The following is a 21,225-nucleotide window of genomic DNA, read 5'->3' as shown; positions in this document are numbered from 1 at the left end:
TCATTAGAAAAAGCACGTTTTTTTTCCTATCATATATGTTGTTTTTGGGATGGTTTCTTTTCAAATAAGGCTGCAAAAATCAGTCAAGTGGACACCTGGTCCACTTGACAAAGAACGACTCTAATGTCTGTCCCTGTAAATAGAAGACTAAGACAGAAGATATTTTGCTTGGGCTGAAGAGTAAAAACTGTTTTCCCCCACAAAAGAGTCTTCCGCTATTTCTCTGCACTGCTTCCCGAATTGCCACACTGTAAATTCTGATATCTGGACTGGTATCTAGACAAGGCCTGCTGCGTATTTCAATATATCCGGACAGGGGAGCTCCGGAACTGACTGCTACCGCACGAATCCCAGCGACCGATAAGGTCCCACAGAGTTGGCCTTCTCTGCGTCCCGTCGACTAAACAATGTCGTCTGGCGAGCCCCAGAGGAAGAGCCTTCTCTGTGGCGGCCCCGGCCCTCTGGAATCAACTCCCCCCGGAGATTAGAACTGCTCCCACCCTCCTTGTCTTCCGTAAACTACTCAAGACCCACCTATACCGCCAAGCATGGGGGATTTGAGACATCTTTCCCCTAGGCTCCTTATAATTTATGTTTGGTATGTATGTGCTGTTTGGTTTTTTAATTATGATAGGGTTTTTAGTTATTTTTAATATTAGATTTGTGCCATTATAATGTTGTTTTTATCATTGTTGTGAGCCGCCCCGAGTCTTCGGAGAGGGGCGGCATACAAATATAATAAATTGAATTGAATTGAATTCCTGAAGCCCCAGAGTGCAAAAAAAAAACGGAAGTCCATTTTACTGAATTTCTGGTTTCCTCGTTTGCCTGGGCTTCAGTGAGGCCTATGGTGATGCACAGGGATGGGGGAGGGGATTGTGTACATGCACAGCACGGTGCGGGGAAGGGGTTACACATGCATGGGGGGTAGAATGGGTGTAGGCATGCTCGCATGCTAGCGCACTCACACACTCTTTTCGGCATGCAAACCAAAAAAAGGTTCGCCATTATTGTCCTATAGGAAGTGTTTCCCAACCTTGGCAACTTGAAGATATCTGGACTTCAACTCCCAGAATTCCCCAGCCAGCAAATGCTGGCTGGGGAATTCTGGGAGTTGAAGTCCAGATATCTTCAAGCTGCCAAGGTTGGGAAACACTGTCCTATAGGAAACATCTGGGAGATTTACGACCACTGTAATCCTCAACATGGAAAGAAGTTTGTGTTTTACCTGGTGGGTCCCAATTAGTGACATGCTAGCTACGTTCTGGAGCATAAAAGGAAGCAACAAGAAAGATTGTGAAGGAGAGTCACAAGACGGTAAAGATAACGGGCTATAAGTCTCCGCTGTAGGTTGTCTTCGACTTACGACCACAACTGAGCCAGAGTTCTCTGCCGTTAAGCAAGGCAGGGTGGGTTCTGTGCAATTTAGTGACCTTTTTTTTTGTTGCCGTAGCGGTTGAGCAAATAATTGTGGCTGCTAAACGGATCCGGTGGTTCTTAAGTGAATCAGGCCGTCTTTAAACAAATCTAGTTCCACTCATTCACCTTGCTTGTGTGAAACAGGCTGTGTGGGTTGCAAATGGCTATCTAAACAAATAATACTAAACAAGCCGCCCCAAGTCTGCGGAGAGGGGTGGCATACAAATCTAATAAGTAAGTAAGTAAGTAAGTAAGTAAGTAAGTAAGTAAATAAATAAATAAATATACTAAACAAATAATTCCCTCAACACTGACAGACTTTTTACTAAATCTGCACTTCTATTTCTACTAGTTTTTTCTCATGATTCCTATCGTCCTTTTCCTCCCACTTAGGACTGTATGACTATAACTTGTTGCTTGTATCCTAAGATTTTTATTAATATTGCTTCTTCATTCCTTATTTGACCCCTATGACAATCATTAAGTGTTGTACCACATGATTCTTGACAAATGTCTCTTTTTCTTTTATGCACGCTGAGAGCATCTGCACCAAGACAAATTCTTTATGTGTCCAATCACATTTGGCCAATAAAGAATTCTATTCTATTCTATAAAGAGATGCTGCAATAGTCAAAAAGTACATGCCAGTTGCCAAGTCCCAATTTTTGATCATGTGACCATGGTGGAAATGCTTCGCTGGTCGTAAGTGTGAGGACTGGCTGTGAATTGCCTTTTTTGATGCCTTAGTCACTTCAAAGGGGCGCTGGACCCTGATCACGTGACTGGGGGTGGGGGGAATGCCACAGCGGTCACTAGTCACTTATTTCAGCACCGTCGTAACTTCGAACGGTCGCTCCATGAATGGTCGTATGTCGAAGACTCCCCGAACAGTTCTTTTCCCAACTGCTACCGCATCCAGGTTTAAAAAAAATAAAAAATCTTTTAAAAAAATAATTAGGGTTTTGGGGGATTTGCAAAACTTACCCGGCTTGCCGTTTCCAAAAGAAATTGGAATGTGCTTTGTACAGATTGGCATATTTCCAATTCAGTCCTGCTGAATACCATTAAATAATCCTTGAGGTGGTCGTATACATTGCCGTCAAGAGCCTGTAGGAAGAAAAAGGGAATAAAAAGCAGATATTTGTTGGTGAAGGAGGAAAAGACATCAAGATAAATCAACCGACAAGGATTACGGCGACAGGAAGTCCTCGACGTATGGCCACAATTGCCCTACACGCCTGTTGCTAAGCGAGACGGTTGTTAAGTGAATTGCCGCACTTGTTTAAGTGGGTCACATCAATGGGAAGTGAATCCCCATTGTCTTTCCTCGTTGGAAGGTCACAAAAGGGGATCACGTGACTCCGGGACACTCATAAATGTGAGTCAGTTGCCAGGCATCTTGAATTTTGATCACGTAACCATGTGGGATGCTGCGGTGGTCGTTAAGTGTGAAAAATGGCCATGAATCCCTTTCTTTCATTGCTGTTGTAAATCCTAGCCCTTCCATAATTTTTCCGGCTCAGTACCCATACACGGCCTGGCTGGAGAATTCTGGGAGTTAATAATAATAATTAATCATGATAATAATAAATAATAATAATAGTAATAATAATAATAATAATAATAACAATAATAATTTATTAGATTGGTATGCTGCCCCTCTTTGAAGACTCGGGGCGGCTTGAGTTGAAGTCCACAAGTCTTAAAGTTGCCAAGTTTGGGGAACCCTGACCCAGAGCTTAGTAAGTGATTATTTTACATCCAATACAGTAGAGACCTTCATGTTTCTAGGTTCTATCCTATCTCAAGACCTAAAATGGTCACCTAACATCCAAAACATCATCAAAAAAGCACCACAAAGGATGTTCTTTCTGCGGCAACTCAGGAAGCTCAAACTGCCCAAGGATCCAGTTCTACAGAGGAGTCATTGAGTCTGTCATCTGCACCTCTAGAACTGTCTGGTTCGGTTCTGCAACCCAATAAGACCGACACAGACTTCAGAGGAGAATCAGAACTGCAGAAAAAAACAATGGCTGCCAACCTGCCTCCCATTGAGGACCTGTAGACTGCACGAGTCAAAAAGAGGGCGGGGAAAATATTGACTGACACCTCGCATCCAAACTGCTTCAACTCCGACCCTCAAAACAACGCTATAGAGCACTGCACACCAAGACAACTAAACACAAGAACAGTTTTTTCCCCGAATGCCATCACTCTGCTAAACCAATCATTCCCTCACCACTGTCAAACTATTTACTGCACTACTATTACTACTAGTTTTTTCTCATCATTCCTAACACCCTTCCCCTCCCACTTACAACTTTATCTTGTTGCTTGCATTCTTCCAATTTATATTAATATTGCTTGTTTCCTGATTGCTTATTTGACCCCTATGACCATCATTAAGTGTTGCACCTCATGAGTCTTGACATTTCTTTTATGTACACTGAGAGCATCTGCACCAAAGACAAATTCCTTGTGTGTCCAATCACACTTGGCCAATAAAGTATTCTATTCTATTCCATTCTGTTCTATTCTATTCCATTCCATTCTCTACCTGCAGAAGGTATGAGAGATTAAAAGAAACTTTATATTAATATCGATTGTTTCCTGATTGCTTTTTGGACCCCTATGACAATCATTAAGTGTTTTTATCTCATGATTCTTGACAAATGTCTCTTTTTCTTTTATGTACACTGAGAGCATCTGCACCAAAGACAAATTCCTTGTGTGTCCAATCACACTTGGCCCATAAAGAATTCTAGTCTAGTCCCTTGTCTATGGTTTTTGTCTATGGGAAGCCTCGGTGTTTAAACCTTGCGCAACTGAGCGCCCAATTAAAACAGCTGTGCATCATCTTCAGGCTGCTCGAAGCATCTGCTTACAGCCGTGCGCTCCACATGAAAAACTGAATTTCAGGGAGCACATAAAAAGACACACGGATGTAGGCAATCCGCCCAAAGCATTGCCGGTAGATTTTCCGTGTTGAGAGACAGGATGAGTTTTGAAGCATGCAACGGGGGTTTCTTTCTTTCTTTCTTTCTTTCTTTCTTTCTTTCTTCTTTCTTTCCTCCTTCTTTCTTCTTTCTTTTCTTTCCTTCCTTTCCTCCCTCCCTCCTTCCTTTCTTCTTTCTTTCTTTTCTTTCTTCCTTCCTTTGATTTTTTTAAAATGCCGTCCCTTCTCCTTAGACTCAGGGCGGCTTACAACATGCTAGCAAAACCACTTTTTAAACAGAGCCAGCCTATTGCCCCCACAATCCGGGTCCTCATTTTACCCACCTCGGAAGGATGGAAGGCTGAGTCAACCTTGAGCCGGTGTTGAGATTTAAACCGCTGACCTTCAGATCTGCAGTCAGCTTCAGTGGCCAGCAGTACTGCCCTCTACCCACTGCGCCACCTCGGCTCATTGACGTAGAGCAGTGACTTACGACCACAAATTGCAGAACTTCCTTTGCCTCGCAAAGACACTTCTTAAGTAGGTCGTGCCTGATTCTACGACCGATTTGCCGCAGTTGTTAAATGAACTGTGTTGTTGTTAAACAAATCCGGCTGCTCTCCCCACATTGACACTGTCCCTCGGGAGCCCGCAAGGAAGGTTGCAAATGATGATCGATTCAGCCTGGGATATTGCAAGCGTCGTAAACACAAGACGGTTGTGGGAACTCCGATCATCGGTCCTACATCACTTTTTTCCCCCAAGCCATGGGATGGTCACTAAACGAATGGTTCTAAGCTGAGGACTACCTGGAAGTGATCCTTTTACCACACCCAGCTAGGGACTTAAATGTGAATCTTTTCAGAGGGTCTCCAGCTGACAATGCAGGGTTGATATTCCTGGAGGGGTCTGCAATATGGTAAATGATTTAGCTTTACTAGATAAATGGTCAAAGCAATGGAAACTGCAGTTTAATGTTTCCAAATGTAAAATAATGCACTTGGGGAAAAGGAATCCTCAATCTGAGTATTGTATTGGCAGTTCTGTGTTAGCAAAAACTTCAGAAGAGAAGGATTTAGGGGTAGTGATTTCTGACAGTCTCAAAATGGGTGAGCAGTGTGGTCAGGCGGTAGGAAAAGCAAGTAGGATGCTTGGCTGCATAGCTAGAGGTATAACAAGAAGGAAGAGGGAGATTGTGATCCCCTTATATAGAGCGCTGGTGAGACCCCATTTGGAATAATACTGTGTCCAATTCTGGAGACCTCACCTACAAAAAGATATTGACAAAATTGAACGGGTCCAAAGACGGGCTACAAGAATGGTGGAAGGTCTTAAGCATAAAACGTATCAGGAAAGACTTCATGGACTCAATCTGTATAGTCTGGAGGACAGAAGGAAAAGGGGGGACATGATCGAAACATTTAAATATGTCAAAGGGTTAAATAAGGTTCAGGAGGGAAGTGTTTTTAATAGGAAAGTGAACACAAGAACAAGGGGACACAATCTGAAGTTAGTTGGGGGAAAGATCAAAAGCAACGTGAGGAAATATTATTTCACTGAAAGAGTAGTAGATGCTTGGACCAAACTTCCAGCAGACGTGGTTGGTAAATCCACAGTAACTGAATTGAAACATACCTGGGATAAACATAGATCCATCCTAAGATAAAATCCTTTCCCCCCCCAAAATATATTTCATTGGGTATCCGTGCAAAATCCGAGTAGTGAGATGAAATTAAAGAGAACATCGAACTGGGCTTCCCCGTGTGGACACTGGAAGTCCATCTTCATTAAGCCAACAGGAGGGATTCAGCGTTTAAATTCTATTTAAACAAAGCCGTTAATGGAGGGTTGGAGCCACGTTTAATTCCAGCCTCGTTTCTCTGCACTGCCACTTTGTCGTAATGAAATGACCATGATTTAGAGCTCTTATTAAAGACACCATGGCCAAGATGGGGAAATGACAGGCCTGCCATGGCGCTATTTTGAGCAACGGGTAGAACCCAACGGAAGTCAAACCAGCAGCAACTCTGAAGAGGTTTTGGCCTTGCTTGAAATCAAAGACGGCAGGTTGGGAACAAAGTGCCTGTCAAAAAGGACCTCTGGATTGTGTCAGTAAGGAAACACTTCAGCTGATGGGCAGCACACACACCAGCAGTTAAAAGAACACGGACAGAAAACTTTTTATAATCACAGGAGAGAGAAAGAAAGAAAGAAAGAAAGAAAGAAAGAAAGAAAGAAAGAAAGAGCAAACAATAGAAATCTAATAAATAAAATAAATAAATAGCAATAGCACTTAGACTTACAGTATATGCATGGTATGTCTGTGTGTATGTTTGGTTTCTTAAATAAGGGTCTTTTAAATTAATTTAAATATTAGATTTGTTACATATTGTTTCATCATTGTTGTTAGCCACTTCGAGTCTATGGAGAGGGGTGACATACAAATCAAGTCAAATCAAATCAAATCAAATCAAATCAAATCAAATCAAATAAATAAATATGCCGCTTCATAGTGCTTTTGCAACCCTCTCTAAGCGGTTTACAGAGTCAGCATATCACCCCCCAACAATCTGGGTCCTCATTTGACCCACCTCAGAAGACGGAGGGTAGGCTGAGTCAACATTGAGCTGGTAGTGAGATTTGAACTGGTGAACTATAACCAGCAGTCAGTAGAAGCAGCTTGCAGTACTGCACTCTAATCGCTGCATCACCAAGGCTCACCAAGAAAGAAAGAAAGAAAGAAAGAAAGAAAGGAAGGAAGGAAGAAAGGAAGGAAAAGAAAGGAAGGAAGGAAGGAGGAAGGAAGGAAGAAAAGAGGGAGGGGACAGGGAGCCTATTTTAATAGCATATCAGCATGTGGATTCCATTCCATTCCATTCTTCCTTCCTTCCCAATAAACGTATATACCACTTCAAAGTGCTTTGCAGTCCTCTCTAAGCACTTTACAGAGCCATGGCCCCCAAAGATCTGGATCCTCGTTTTACCAACCTCGAAAGGATGGCAGGATAGGTCCATCTTGAGCAGGTCAGGATCGAACTGCTGGCAGTGGGCAGAGTTAAACCTGCAGTACTGCATTCTGACCACTGTGCTACCACGTCACTCAAAGGAGGAAGTGGGGAAGGGAAGAGGAAAAAGAAATGGAAGAGAAAGGAGAAAGGAAGGGAGGGGTAACGGAAGGAAGGAAGGAACGGAGGGGAGAAGAGTAAGGGAGGGGTAAAGAAAAGGATGAAGAAGACAAAAGAGGAGAGAAAAGAGACAAAAGGAAAGAGGAGGAAGGAGAGAAAAAGGGAAGAGAGAAGGAAGGAAGGAAGGAATAGCAAGAGCACTTAGACCAGTGTTTCCCAACCTTGGCAACTTGAAGAAATCTGGACTTCAACTCCCAGATGGGGAATTCTGGGAGTTGGAGTCCAGATCTCTTCAAGATGCCAGGGTTGCGAAACACTGACTTAGACTTATATATCACTTTAATTTAAATAATTTCATTTCATTTATTTGATTCATATCTCGCCCAATCCCGTACAACTCAGGAAGGCATACAACAATAAAATAATACAATAATACAGTTGAAATTGAATATTAAACAATAAAAAACCCTGTTACTCAATCAACTAATTATAATAACAATAAAAAGCCTCCAGACTAAACTATACAACCATACACTCACACATACCAAGAGGTCTACAGAGGTTTACAGAGTCAGCCTTTCGTCCTCCCCCCACCCACCCACCCACCCAAAAAAATTCTGAATCCTCATTTCGCAGATCTTGGAAGGATGGAAGAAGGCTGAGTCAACCCTGAGCCCCACAAATTCATTAGTTTACTTAAAACTCTTCAATTATTTTTAATTTTATTTTTTACGTTGGCAGTTCTGTGTTAGCAAAAACTTCAGAAGAGAAGGATTTAGGGGTAGTGATTTCTGACAGTCTCAAAATGGGTGAGCAGTGCAGTCAGGCGATAGGGAAAGCAAGTAGGATGCTTGGCTGCATAGCTAGAGGTATAACAAGCAGGAAGAGGGAGATTGTGATCCCCTTATATAGAGCGCTGAATTTAAACATGCCTGGGAGAAACATACTGTATATCCATTGTAAGATAAAATACAGGAAATAGTATAAGGGCAGACTAGATGGACCATGAGGTCTTTCAATAGGTCTTCTATGTTTCTATGAATGGCACCTGTTACCGCTAAGAGGAGCGAAGAGAACTCAGCTACCGAAAACCACTTCCTAAATCTGAAACGAAACTTATCTCCTGTGAGGTTCAGGTTTCACGAAGCCGCACGATCAGGAAATGAAGAAAGGATTGTCAAAAATAAAGAAAAAGAGGAAAAAAAACGGGTCACAACTGCAGCTAAAAACCAAGCGGCTTTCTTCCTTTTTTAAACAACAATTTGAAGTCTGTGTTTTATAAAGAACCGAAGAAAGCAAAGATTTGGTTTTCATGTTGCTTTCATACTTTCTCTGTTCACCTTGATAACTTAGTTTAGATTGTTTACCCGTAGATGTCCTGGCCAGGGTAGATAAAAATGGATGATTTAAAAAAAAATTAAAAAAATGAATTTTTAAACATTTCAATCATATTCCTTTCGATTTAAATCAGATAATTTTTGGTTTTTATCAAATTTATTTTAATAAAATGCTTTTGTAGTAAAAATCTATCTAAAGATAGCTTTCCATTTAAGATACATAAATAATTTAGTTTATCTAAGCAGGGGATTGGACTAGATACTAGAAGACCTCCGAGGTCCCTTCCAACTATCTTATTCTATTCTATTCCATTCTATTCTATTCTATCCCATTCTATCCTATCCCATTTCATTCTATTCCATTCTATCCTATCCCATTCATCCCACTCCATTCTATCCCATCCCATCCCATCCCACTCTCTACCTGTGGAAGGTTTGGGAGATTAAAAGAAACATAAAACACCTGCCAATTTCACATAGTGACACCTGCCAATTTCAAAAACACAGCCCTGTCTTTGGCAGATACCTCTCTCATAGAAACATAGAAGTCTGACGGCAGAAAAAGACCTCCTGGTCCATCTAGTCTGCCCTTATACTATTTCCTGTGTTTTATCTTAGGATGGATCTATGTTTATCCCAGGCATGTTTCAATTCAGTTCCTGTGGATTGACCAACCATGTCTGCTGGAAGTTTGTTCCAAGCATCTACTACTCTTTCTGTGAAATAATATTTTTTCATGTTGCTTTTGATCTTTCCCCCAACTAACTTCAGATTGTTTAACTTCAGATTATTTAACCCTTTAACATATTTAAATGTTTCGATCATGCCCCCCTCTCTTTTCCTTCTCTAAACAGGAGCATCTTAAAAAAGAAAAAAGGAAAAAAAAACCCAAGTCAGCAGCAATCAACACTCTCTGAGCCATTTCCACTGAGCTGGATAAATCCCAGCAAAAGATGTCAGGCCTCAGAAAAAGCACTTTCTTCCCCCCTCTCGATATGTAAAGATGTCAGATCACAAGCCTTATTCCAAAGAAAAAGGGGAAAAAATTGAGAAGAGGTAGAGAAAGGAAAAGAGAAGGGGGGGAATGAAGAAAGGCAGAGATCAGCAAGACAACTCAACACACACTGCACACACTGGGTGTGGCAATCAGGGGGAAAAATGTTTTGTGATACCAATAGATCTGATTCCAGTAAACTAGTGTGGGAATCTTAGAAAGGAAAAAGGAAGTTTGGGAAACTCTAAAAAAGTGACATCATTAACATAGAAACATAGAGGTCTGACGGCAGAAAAAGACCTCATGGTCCATCTAGTCTGCCCTTATACTATTTCCTGTATTTTATCTTATTAAGGATCAAACCTTCACCCAAAACTGTAGAGAAAGAAAGACATACGGGAGACACGGAATGAAACTTTTATGCCGTATGTCAAAAATCATCTCAGGAGCAACACGCACACTTAAATTATAATCACATGGCATCAAACCCAGTTAACCAATACTGACGGCACAAGCCACTAGGATATACAAAGAGAATAACCCCACTCCCTTCTAGCACTGATGATGTTACTAGTTGGGTACTAAAACATTTGCAAATGAACTTAATGACTTCATGAACTCAGTCTGTATAGTCTGGAGGACAGAAGGGAAAGTGGGGGACGTGATTGAATCATTTAAATAGGTTAAAGTGTTCAATAAGGTTCAGGAACAAGGAGGCACAATCTGAGGTTAGTTGGGGGAAAGATCAGAAGCAACATGAGAAAATATTATTTCACTGAAAGAGTAGCAGATGCTTGGAACAAACTTCCAGCAGACGTGGTTGGTCAATCCACAGTAACTGAATTTTAAACATGCCTGGGATAAACATAGACCCATCCTAAGATAAAAATACAGGAAATAGTATAAGGGCAGACTAGATGGACCATGAGGTCTTTTTCTGCCGTCAGTCTTCTATGTTTCTATGTGAATAACCAAACACACACATAGTACCAAGGATCCCACAGTTGAAGTCCTCCCCCTCCTCTTCCTCCTCCTCTTCCTCACCCTCTTCCTTTTCCTCCACCTCCTCCTCCTTTCCCTTCTAGCCCTGATGATGTTACCTAGTTTATATATTTATTTATTGGATTTGTATGCCGCCCCTCTCCACAGACTCGGGGCGGCTAACAAAAGTGATAAAAAACAGCATGTAACAATCCAATACTAAACTACTAAAAAAAACCTTATTATAAAACCAAACATACATACAAACATACCATGCGTAAATTGTAAGGCCTAGGGGGAAAGAATATCTCAGTTCCCCCGTGCCTGACGGCAGAGGTGGGTTTTAAGGAGATTACGAAAGGCAAGGAGGGTGGGGGCAATTCTAATCTCTGGGGGGAGTTGGTTCCAAAGGGCTGGGGCCGCCACAGAGCAGGCTCTTCCTCTGGGTCCCGCCAAACGACATTGTTTTGTTGACGGGACCCGGAGAAGGCCCACTCTGTGGGACCTAACTGGTCGCTGGGATTCGTGCGGCAGAAGGCGGTCCCGGAGATAGTCTGGTCCGGTGCCATGAAGGGCTTTATAGGTCATAACCAACACTTTGAATTGTGACCGGAAACTGATCGGCAACCAATGCAGACTGCTGAGTGTTGGTGTAACATGGGTATATTTGGGAAAGCCCATGATAGCTCTTGCAGCTGCATTCTGCACGATATGTTTCCGAACATTCTTCAAAGGTAGCCCCATGTGGAGAGCATTACAGTAGTCGAGCCTCGAGGTGATGAGGGCATGAGTGACTGTGAGCAATGACTCCCTGTCCAAATAGGGCCGCAACTGGTGCACCAGGCGAACCTGGGCAAACGCCCCCCTCGCCACAGCTGAAAGATGTTTCTCTAATGTGAGCTGTGGATCGAGGAGGACGCCCAAGTTGCGGACCCTCTCTGAGGGGGTCAATAACTCCCCCCCAGGGTGATGGATGGACAGATAGAATTGTCCTCCTCCTCCACAAACCACACTCCCTTCTAGCACTGATGATGCTACCTAGTTGGGTAATGAAACGCCTCCAAGAAATGTCACTATTTCAGCTTCAATCGCAACAACACAAGAGCACACAACAGATTCAAACTTAATATTAACTGCTCCAAACGTGACTGTAAAAAATCTGACTTCAGTAACTGAATTGTCAAAGCGTGGAACTCATTACCCGACTCAGTAGTGTCAACCCCTAACCCCAAACATTTTCCCCTTAGACTATCCACGATTGACCTCTCCAGGTTCCTTAGAGGTCAGTAAGGGGCGTGCATAAGTGCACCAGTGTGCCTTCCGTCCCCTGTCCAATTGTCTCTCCTTATCTCATTTATCTTTTCTTCCTTTCAAATACGTTCACCTATACTTTTATATCCTATCTTCTCTTCTTTTCTTTATTCATATTATTACATATCTATTATCTTCAATGTGTATTATGTATGTATTGCACAAAATAAATAAATAAATAAAATAAATAAAATAAAAAAACATCAAGCTCAGAGGGTACCAAGGACCCCACAGCCCTCCTCCTCCTTGCAACCCCCACTCCCTTAAGAAGGTATGCTGTAGCGTATGTTTTATGATGGAGACAAATAAAACTATACCCCAAAATACAGACAAGGAGGTGACAGCAGGGAAGAGAAGATAAAATCCAGATTTTTAAATGGAAGGGGGAGAGGATAATCATCTCAGAAACCTTCCCAAAGAGGAGGCGGAATAACCTTCTCTTTCCAAGCAGGTCACAGGTGGAGAAGAGGGGGGCGTCTCTCTCTCGCATGCTGCAACTCTCACTCCATGCTGCAATCTGAAGAGAGCGCAACCAGAGGAGGAGGGAGAAAAAAGAGAGAGAGAGAGAAAAAAAAGAAATAAGAGGACGTGATTGCTTTTGAACAGAAATGAAAGGCCGGGAACTTCAGAGGCCGCTGCGCTATGATTTATTCATGAAGACTAAAGCGCTAAGTGGAGGCTGGGGGGGGGGCAGCTGGCTGGGGACGGAGGTGAAGAAGGCCCTGTAGGAATCTCGACGGTGCCGGGGAAAATAAGAGATATTGTGAATAAAAATCTAACGTTCAGATGGGGAGAGTCGGCCATAAAGAAGGATCCAGTTTTAAAAAAAAAAAATCCTGCAAAGTCTGAAACGGTGTGTAGGGATTCCTGCCTAAGCAGGGGGTTGGACTAGAAGACCTCCAAGGTCCCTTCCCACTATTCCATTCTATTATTCTATTCCTATCCTATCCTAATGTAATCATTATTCTATTCCATTTTCTCTTCTTTTTTTCTTCTCTGTCCTTTCTGTATTCCCATTCCCTATTCTATTCTATTCCATCCTAATTATTATTCTATTCCTATTCCTATTTTATCCTATCTTAATCTAATCGTTATTCTATTCTTTTCTAATTCTATTCTATTGCATCTCATCCTATCCCATATTCTGTTCTATTCTATTATTCTATTCTATACTATTCTATTTTCTCTTCTCTTCTCTGTTCTATTCTGTATTCCTATTTCCTATTCTATTCCATCCTAATTATTATTCTTTTCCTATTCCTATCCTGTTCCTATTCTATCCTATCTTAATCTAATCATTATTCTATACTATTCTATTCTATTGCATCTCATCCTATCCCATATTCTGTTCTATTCTATTATTCTATTCTATTTTTTCTTCTCTCCGTTCTATTCTATATTCCTATTCCCTTTTTTATTCTATTCTATCCTAGTTAATATTCTATTCATATTCCTATCATGTTCCATGTTACCTTAATCTAATCATTATTCTTTTCTCTTCTGCTTCCTTCCCTTCCATTCTATTCAATCCCAATTATTATTCTATTCCTAATCTAATCTAATCTAATCTAATCCAATAATCCAATCCAATCCAATCTTTATTCTATCTATTCTAACCAAGGGTCTGGATTACGACCAAAGGTGGGGCCAAAATGTAGGTTGCTAAGCAAGACATATGTTTAAGTGAGGTTTGCCCCATTTTACCACCTTCCTTGCCAGATGTTAAGCGAATCGTTGTAGTAGCTACATGAGTAACCCGGTTGTTAAGTGAATCTGGCTTCCCCCATCAGCTTTGCTGGTCAGAAGGTCGTGACCCTGGGACACAGCGACCCTCGTAAGTCCAATCCAGATTTAAGTGTGAACACGTGACCGGGGGGGGGGGAAGTGTGAAAAACAGTCACAAGTCACTTTTTTCAGTTGCCGTTGTAACCACGAACGGTCACTAAACGAACCGTTGTAAGTCAAGGAACTCAACCCCACTGAACGAAGGTGGGCAATTTGGGAGAAAGAAGCCTTCGCGGCCCGTTTCGCGCCATTGACCGATTCTTAGAAGGTGGGAAAATTCCTGCATTAAAATTGCTGTACTGTATTCAAATAAAATAAAGCTCGTTATCCGTTCTCGTTTCCAAACACAACACATCACAACCACACACAGCATTTCCAGATTGATGGATTTTTTTCCACCCCCATTTCTGCCCCTAGGACAGAAATAATACCCGCTCTCTTGGGCCGAGGGCATTTTTCTGCTGTAATTATTATCAATTTGTTGTTGTTGTCGTTGTTTTGAAGGGAAAGAAGGCGGAAGGAGAGTTAGTGCCTGTAAATTATTCAAGAGTCAAGCAGGCTATCTAGGAAAAGTGACATGAAATTGATTTTTGGATCATCTTGCTCCATGGCATGAATAATTTAGGCCGCCGTTGGAAAGGGCTGCCTGGCGCGGGGCTTTTAAAAGCACTTGCCTCCGTTTCACCTTCAAAAAGAGACTCCCAGCGGAGGCAGGGAAAAGGAGCCGTAATTTGAGCTCTATCAATAAACGGGCTTGCCAATTTCTGCAAGAGATCTAACGGTCCAAAGTCACAGTGAAAAAACCCGGTTGCATTTGATCAAGAGCAAGACGGGATCGGACAAGCAATTTGTCCGGAATGGTCTAGGCTGCAGTGATGGCGAACCTATGGCACGGGTGCCATAGGTGGCATGCGGAACATTTATTTATCTATCTATGTATCTATGTATGTATCTATCTATCCATCTATCATATCTATCTATCATATCTATCTATCTATCTATCATATCTATCTATCTATCTATCTATCTATCTATCTATCCATCCATCTATCATATCTATCTATCTTCCTATCTATCTATCTATCTATCTATCTATCTATCTATCTATCTATCTATCTATCTATCTATCTATCTATCTATCTATCATATCTATCTATCCATCCATCTATCATATCTATCTATCTATCTATCTATCTATCTATCTATCTATCTATCTATCTATCTATTATCTGTCTGTCTATCTATCTATCTATTGTCTGTCTGTCTGTCTGTCTGTCTGTCTATCTATCTATCTACCTACCTACCTACCTACCTACCTACCTACCTACCTATCTACAGTATCTATCTGTCCGTCTATCCATCCGTCCGTCCGTCCGTCCGTCCGTCCGTCCATCCATCCATCCATCCATCCATCCATCCATCTATCTATCTAATCTATTTGATTTGTATGCCACCCCTCTCCGTAGACTCGGGGCGGCTAACAACAATAGTGAAACAATATGAACAAATCTAATATTTCAGTTAATTTAAAAAACCCTTATTTAAGAAACAAATTATACACAAAGACATACCATGCATAAATTTTATAAGCCTAGGGGGAGGGGATATCTCAATTCCCACATGCCTGACAACAGAGGTGGGTTTTAAGGAGCTTACGAAAGGCAAGGAGGGTGGGGGCAACTCTGATCTCTGGGGGGAGTTGGTTCCAGAAGGTCAGGGCCGCCACAGAGAAGACTCTTTCCCTGGGTCCCACCAGACGGCATTGTTTAGTCGACGGGACCCAGAGAAGGCCAACTCTGTGGGACCTAACTGGCCTATCAGTTTCTGGTCACAATTCAAAGGGTTGGTAATGACCTATAAAGCCCTACATTGCATCGGACCAGAATACCTTCTGTCGAACGAATCCCAGCGGCTGATAAGGTCCCACAGAGTTGGCCTTCTCCGGGTCCCGTCGACTAAATGTCGTCTGGTGGGTCCCAGGGGAAGAGCCTTCTCTGGGGCGGCCCCGGCCCTCTGAAATCAACTCCCCCCGGAGACTAGAACTGCCCCCACCCTCCTCACCTTTCGTAAACTACTCAAGACCCATCTATGTCACCAGGCCTGGGGAACTGAGACTCCCCTGAGCCCACATAGTTTATGTATGGTATGATTGTGTTGTATGGTTTTAATGATGGGGTTTTTTTAGATGCCTTATATTATTAGATTTGTTATATTACTCTAATTGTTGTGAGCCACTCTGAGTCTCCAGAGAGGGGCGCCATACAAATCTAATAAATTATTATTATTATTATTATTATTATTATTATTATTACGTATTATTATTATTATTACGTATTATTATTAGCCATATTTTTCAGTGCCGCTGTAACTTTGAACGTTCACTAAATGAGCTGTTGTATGTTAAGGACTTCTTGTATTCCACACTTGCTTACGACTTGTGTAAAAATAAAAAATAAAATTTTTTCCTGGCTTCCCTTCTGCCAGCTGGAACTGTTATTTAGGGATGATTTCAACCGGCTACGGACACGGCTTTTATTCCCATTCACGGTTAAACACGATTGGCAATTAACTGGCCAAAATTATTATTTGGCTTTTTTGTGTTCCACCACATCTCCACAAAAGATCCGTGAATAGCTGCTCTCGGGTTATTTTTAGGCAGCTGAATTTATCCTTCAATGGATTTTGGAGGGGGGGACCAACAACGATGGGTTTTTCCGACGGGCTGGGCTTGCCACATTCACAAAACCCCACGCTACACTTCTGCAAAGCCGTGGGCGCCAGGCAAGAGAGGCTGCTCTGAAGCCGGATTGAAACCTAGGTGTTAAAATGGGGCAGGCGAGGAGACACCGTCTTAAGGGAAGCCTCTACTTATTTACGGGAGCTTTCTTTTCTCTTTCTTTCTTTCTTTCTCTCTCTCTCTCCCTCTTTCTTTCCTTCCCTCCCTCTTTCTTTTCCCTCCCTCCCTCTTTCTCTTCCCTCCCTCTTTCTTTCTCTTTCTCCCTCCCTCCCTCTTTTTCTTCCCTCCCTCTTTTTCTTTCCTTCCCTCCCTCTTTTTCTTTCCTTCCCTCCTTTCCTTTCCTCCCTCCCTCTTTCTCCCTCCCTCTTCTCTTCTCTCTCCCTCCCTCCCTCTTTTTTCTTCCTCTTCTCTTTCTCCCTTTCCTCCTTCCTTCCCTCTTTCTTTCTTTCTTTCCTCCTCCCTTCCTTCTCTTCCTCTTTCTTTTCTTCTTTCTTCCTTCCTCCCTCTTTCTCTTCTTTCCCTCCCTCCCTCCCTCTCCTTCCCTCTTCCTTCCTTCTTCCTTCTTAATTGGATTTTTATGCCGCCCCTCTCCGAGGACTCGGGGTGGCTCACAACATATAATAAACAGTATACAATATCTTAAATCAAATTAATTAATTAAAAATCTAATAAACAACCATTCCATTCTCTCAACATTCTCTCAACGCATTCCCTGGCCAGGGGACAAAGGATCTAACAGCCCCAGGAAGCTAAAATCACTTCACTAGCGTGTTGCTAACCGAACACCTGCAGCAATTCCCTCAACAGCCATAGTAAGGGAGGTCATAAAGTGAGGCAAAACTCACTTAACAACCATCTTCACTTAGCAACAAAAACTGGAAGCTTAATTTGTGGTTGTAAGTCAAGGACTACCTGTAACAATTTTTTTAAAGGGGGTCAAATATCTTTAAATTATTTCAAACGCTGAACTTTACATCCAGAACGCTCTCTTTGTACAGGAAGAAAGATACAAGGTCTCGCAGCAATTATAAGTTATATAATTACGGTTAAAATTACAGGTCATCGTTAAGAGAATAGAACAATATGGGGGAGAGGGGGAAATGCCAGGGTTCAATTAAATCTGCCTTTAATCATTAATCATTACCTTGATAATGTTTACCAAGTCTGTTTGATAGTAGCGGTCTTGGTGTGCGTTGGCAGCGGCTAACGTGAGAAGATACTCATTCCTTGCATGAGTAGCTTTCGAGTTACACTCAGACCGGCGGGCTTTTAACTGGACAAGAAAAACAGAACGAAGTAAGAAACTACAGCAATGTAGACATTGGGGATTGCAAAGCAATTGTTTTAAAAAGAAGTGGAGAGCTCGCTAGCTTCCTTTCCAGAAAGCTGCTTAAATTGTGCAAAGGAGGCTAAATAATGCACACAGCAGTTTAGAATTGCAACAGCTACAACACCTTTTGTATGGGTGGTCCTCAAGTCACGACAACAAGGGCCCCCCAAATTTCCGTTGTTAAGTGTAACTTTTGTTATGTGAGCCATTTTACAGCCTTTCTGGCCAGCAGTTGTTAAGTACAGTGGTGCCTCTACTTACGAACTGAATTCGTTCCGTGACCAGGTTCTTAAGAAGAAAAGTTTGTAAGAAGGATTTTTTCCCATAGGAATCAATGTAAAAGTAAATAAGGTGTGCGATTGGGGAAACCACAGGGAGGGTGGAGGCCCTGTTTCCTCCCAGGAGATTCCTAGAGAGGCCCCTCGGAGGCTTCTCCCCGCCTTTTACAGCCCTGTTTCCTCCCAGGAGATTCCTAGAGAGGCCCCACGGAGGCTCCTCTCTGCCTTTTCCAACCCTGTTTCCTCCCAGGAGATTCCTAGAGAGGCCCCATGGAGGTTTCTCCCTAGCTTTTCCGGCCCTGTTTTCTCCCAGGAGATTCCTAGAGAGACCCCACGGAGGTTTCTCCCTGCCTTTTCTGGACCTGTTTCCTCCCTGGAGATTCCTAGAGAGGCCCCACGGAGGCTTCTCCCTGCCTTTTCCGGTTATAGTTTTGGAGGCTCGGGTTTGTAAGTGGAAAATGGTTCTTGAGAAGAGGCAAAAAAATCTTGAACACCCGGTTCTTATCTAGAAAAGTTTGTAAGTAGAGGCGTTCGTAGGTAGAGGTACCACTGTAAGTCATTGCAGTCAGTAAGGCAGTAACTCGGCCGTTAATGAATCTGTCTTCCTGTTTGACTTTGCTTGTCAGAAGGTCGCAAAAGGGGGATCACGTGACCCAGCGATGGTTGTAAGTATGAACCACTTGTCAACCCTCTGAATTGTCATCAGGTGATCACAGGGAATGCTGTTAAATGTAAAAAACGATCATAAGTCGCATTTTTCTCGGCCGTTGTAACTTTGAATGACCACTCATTGAACTGTTGTAAGTTTGTTTGTTTGTTTGTTTCTTTATTTGTTTATTTATTTATTTGGTATGCCACCCCTCTCCGTAGACGCGTTGAGGACCACCTGTGACACCAGAAGTTGTTTTAGGGTATTAACAACAACAGCAACACCCTTTGCTTTGTGTCTCCACTGCCAGACATTACACAGCTCTAAAATTGTCATGCACAACTTAATTTTGACACTTACTTTGACACTTGCTTTCTGTAAGCTTATCCTCGATTGGAAAAGGCTAAGTTTTGACCTGCAAACAAACAAACCCACAGAAAAATAAAGTTATTTCTGGTGAACAGGCCAGAAAATCCGTAGAACAGACTTCATGATTTAGAAAAGTGATGTGTTATCATTTTTTACTCTTGAGAAAATGAGATTGAAAGCAGAAATATAGAACTTTTTTTTAAATTAAAAAATACTTTATTTGAAGAATTAAAATACAAACAATTAAGATAGGAAGCATCAATGAGTATAATATTAAACAGTAGCAAAGACAGAAAAAGAAAAAAGAAAATGAGGAGGGGGAAAGAGGGGGAAATAGAGGGGAGAACAAAGATTGTTCTTGTTGGCTCTAATAGTTCAGCAAACTGTTTGTAAGTATGCTATGAATTTAATAGTCTGATTTCTGTAGGTATAGTTATTCTATAAGTGGGGAGTTTGTTTGATAATGGTATATGCATATAAAGTCTGCAAAAGTGAAGTGTATTAATGTATGATCTGCCTGAGAGTGGTATAGTATTCTCTAAAGTCCAAGTACGATGTTTTAAAAGAGATTTTAAATTTGTAGGTTGGTGGTACATTCTAGTTGTTTTATGTGTCTTCAGTACTGGGGGTGGCGCTTGTTTGTAAGAAATACAGAACTTTTTAAAAAAAATAATCTTTATTAAGTTTCTACATATAAAAACAATTTAAACAGGCAAAACATACAAAGAGGAAAAAAAAGAAAGAAAAATGAAAAATATGGACAGACAAATCAACTTATAAACTTAAACAACATATAAAGCATTCAGTTTCAGTGGTGTTCGATATATGCACATAGTTCAATTAATCATCATCAATTGATTTTTTTATTTCACTACATATATGTATATTTATTTGTTATATAAAAGACATAATTTGTCAATCATATCATTGACTACCACTATCAAGCGACCGGATATTGAGTGTGGAATTGTGTGTTTGCTTTCTTTAGTTCGGAAATACAGAACTTTCTACTTATATGGAGTTCCTTAAGGGGATTTACACCCAGGATTTGGAGGCCGTGAGAACTTACTTGGCTTCAATGTCGGCTTTTTCCCGGATAGCTTGGGCCATCTGCTCCGTTTCGAAATATTTCTTTTTCCCTTTCGCTAAATCTTTGACCGTTTCCTGAAGCTCTGTCTGGATCCTGATCAGCTGGTCAACACACTGAATAACCAAAAAACACAAACAGAAAGAATTAGAAATCGGTCTTTCATAAAAGCAGGATCTGTCATTAAGAGCTGGATTTATATCCTCCCCATGTGATATACTCTAGATCGGGGTCACCAACCTTTCGCGTCTCAGGGATCACTAAATTCATAATTTTAGATCCTGTGGACCACGAATGAGTTTTTAAAAAAGATAAATGGTATTTAGTACAGAGGTCTTCAAACTTGGCAACTTTAAGACTTGTGGACATCAATTCTCCAGCCAGCACGGGTGTTGAAGTCCACAAGTCTTAAAGTTGCCAAGTTTGGGGCCCCCTCATTTAGTGCGATATAAAAATGCAAATAATTTTTCTGCGGACCACCAACATTTTCTCACGGACCACCAGTGATCCACGGACCACTGGTTGATGACCACTGCTCTAGATGAAACCAAGGAGTGAACTAATTATGTAATAGAAATGAAATAGTTGTTGAAAAAGAAAAAAGAGCGGGTGACTCAACCTATTGAAAAGAGATCTTTCTAAATAATAATAATAATAATAATAATAATAATAATAATAATAATAAGCCCATGATTGCTCTTGCAGCTGCATTCTGCACGATCTGAAGTTTCTTGTGAGAGGACGCGCACGCAAGAGAGATTTCGGCAACTTTGCTTCCTGTGTATACTCAGAAGCCTAATCTCACCGGGACGCATGTGCTCACCCGCCGGTTTTTTACTATCAGTGCGCAGTGTGGCCCATAACGGTAAGGAACCCAATAGTGCAATG

At 41.6% G+C, this 21,225-nt stretch overlaps 1 protein-coding gene across 1 annotated transcript in view; it reads right to left on the bottom strand.

Moving 5' to 3' along the window:
* The window catches only part of FCHSD2 (FCH and double SH3 domains 2), a 163,630-nt gene that overhangs the window by 43,630 nt on the left and 98,775 nt on the right, over nucleotides 1-21,225 (bottom strand). The window contains exons 6-9 of the mRNA XM_070751513.1: nucleotides 20,320-20,453; nucleotides 19,242-19,296; nucleotides 17,769-17,897; nucleotides 2,404-2,526 (exon numbers count right to left, since the gene is read on the bottom strand). Of these exons, the coding sequence (XP_070607614.1) occupies nucleotides 2,404-2,526; nucleotides 17,769-17,897; nucleotides 19,242-19,296; nucleotides 20,320-20,453 (441 nt within the window). The remainder of the gene's footprint in view (nucleotides 1-2,403; nucleotides 2,527-17,768; nucleotides 17,898-19,241; nucleotides 19,297-20,319; nucleotides 20,454-21,225) is intronic.

This window comes from Erythrolamprus reginae, chromosome 4 (genome assembly GCF_031021105.1).
Source record: "Erythrolamprus reginae isolate rEryReg1 chromosome 4, rEryReg1.hap1, whole genome shotgun sequence".
Lineage (NCBI taxonomy): Eukaryota > Metazoa > Chordata > Lepidosauria > Squamata > Dipsadidae > Erythrolamprus > Erythrolamprus reginae.
Note: the sequence above shows the minus strand (reverse complement) of the source record. Positions and strands in the feature narration are given on the sequence as shown.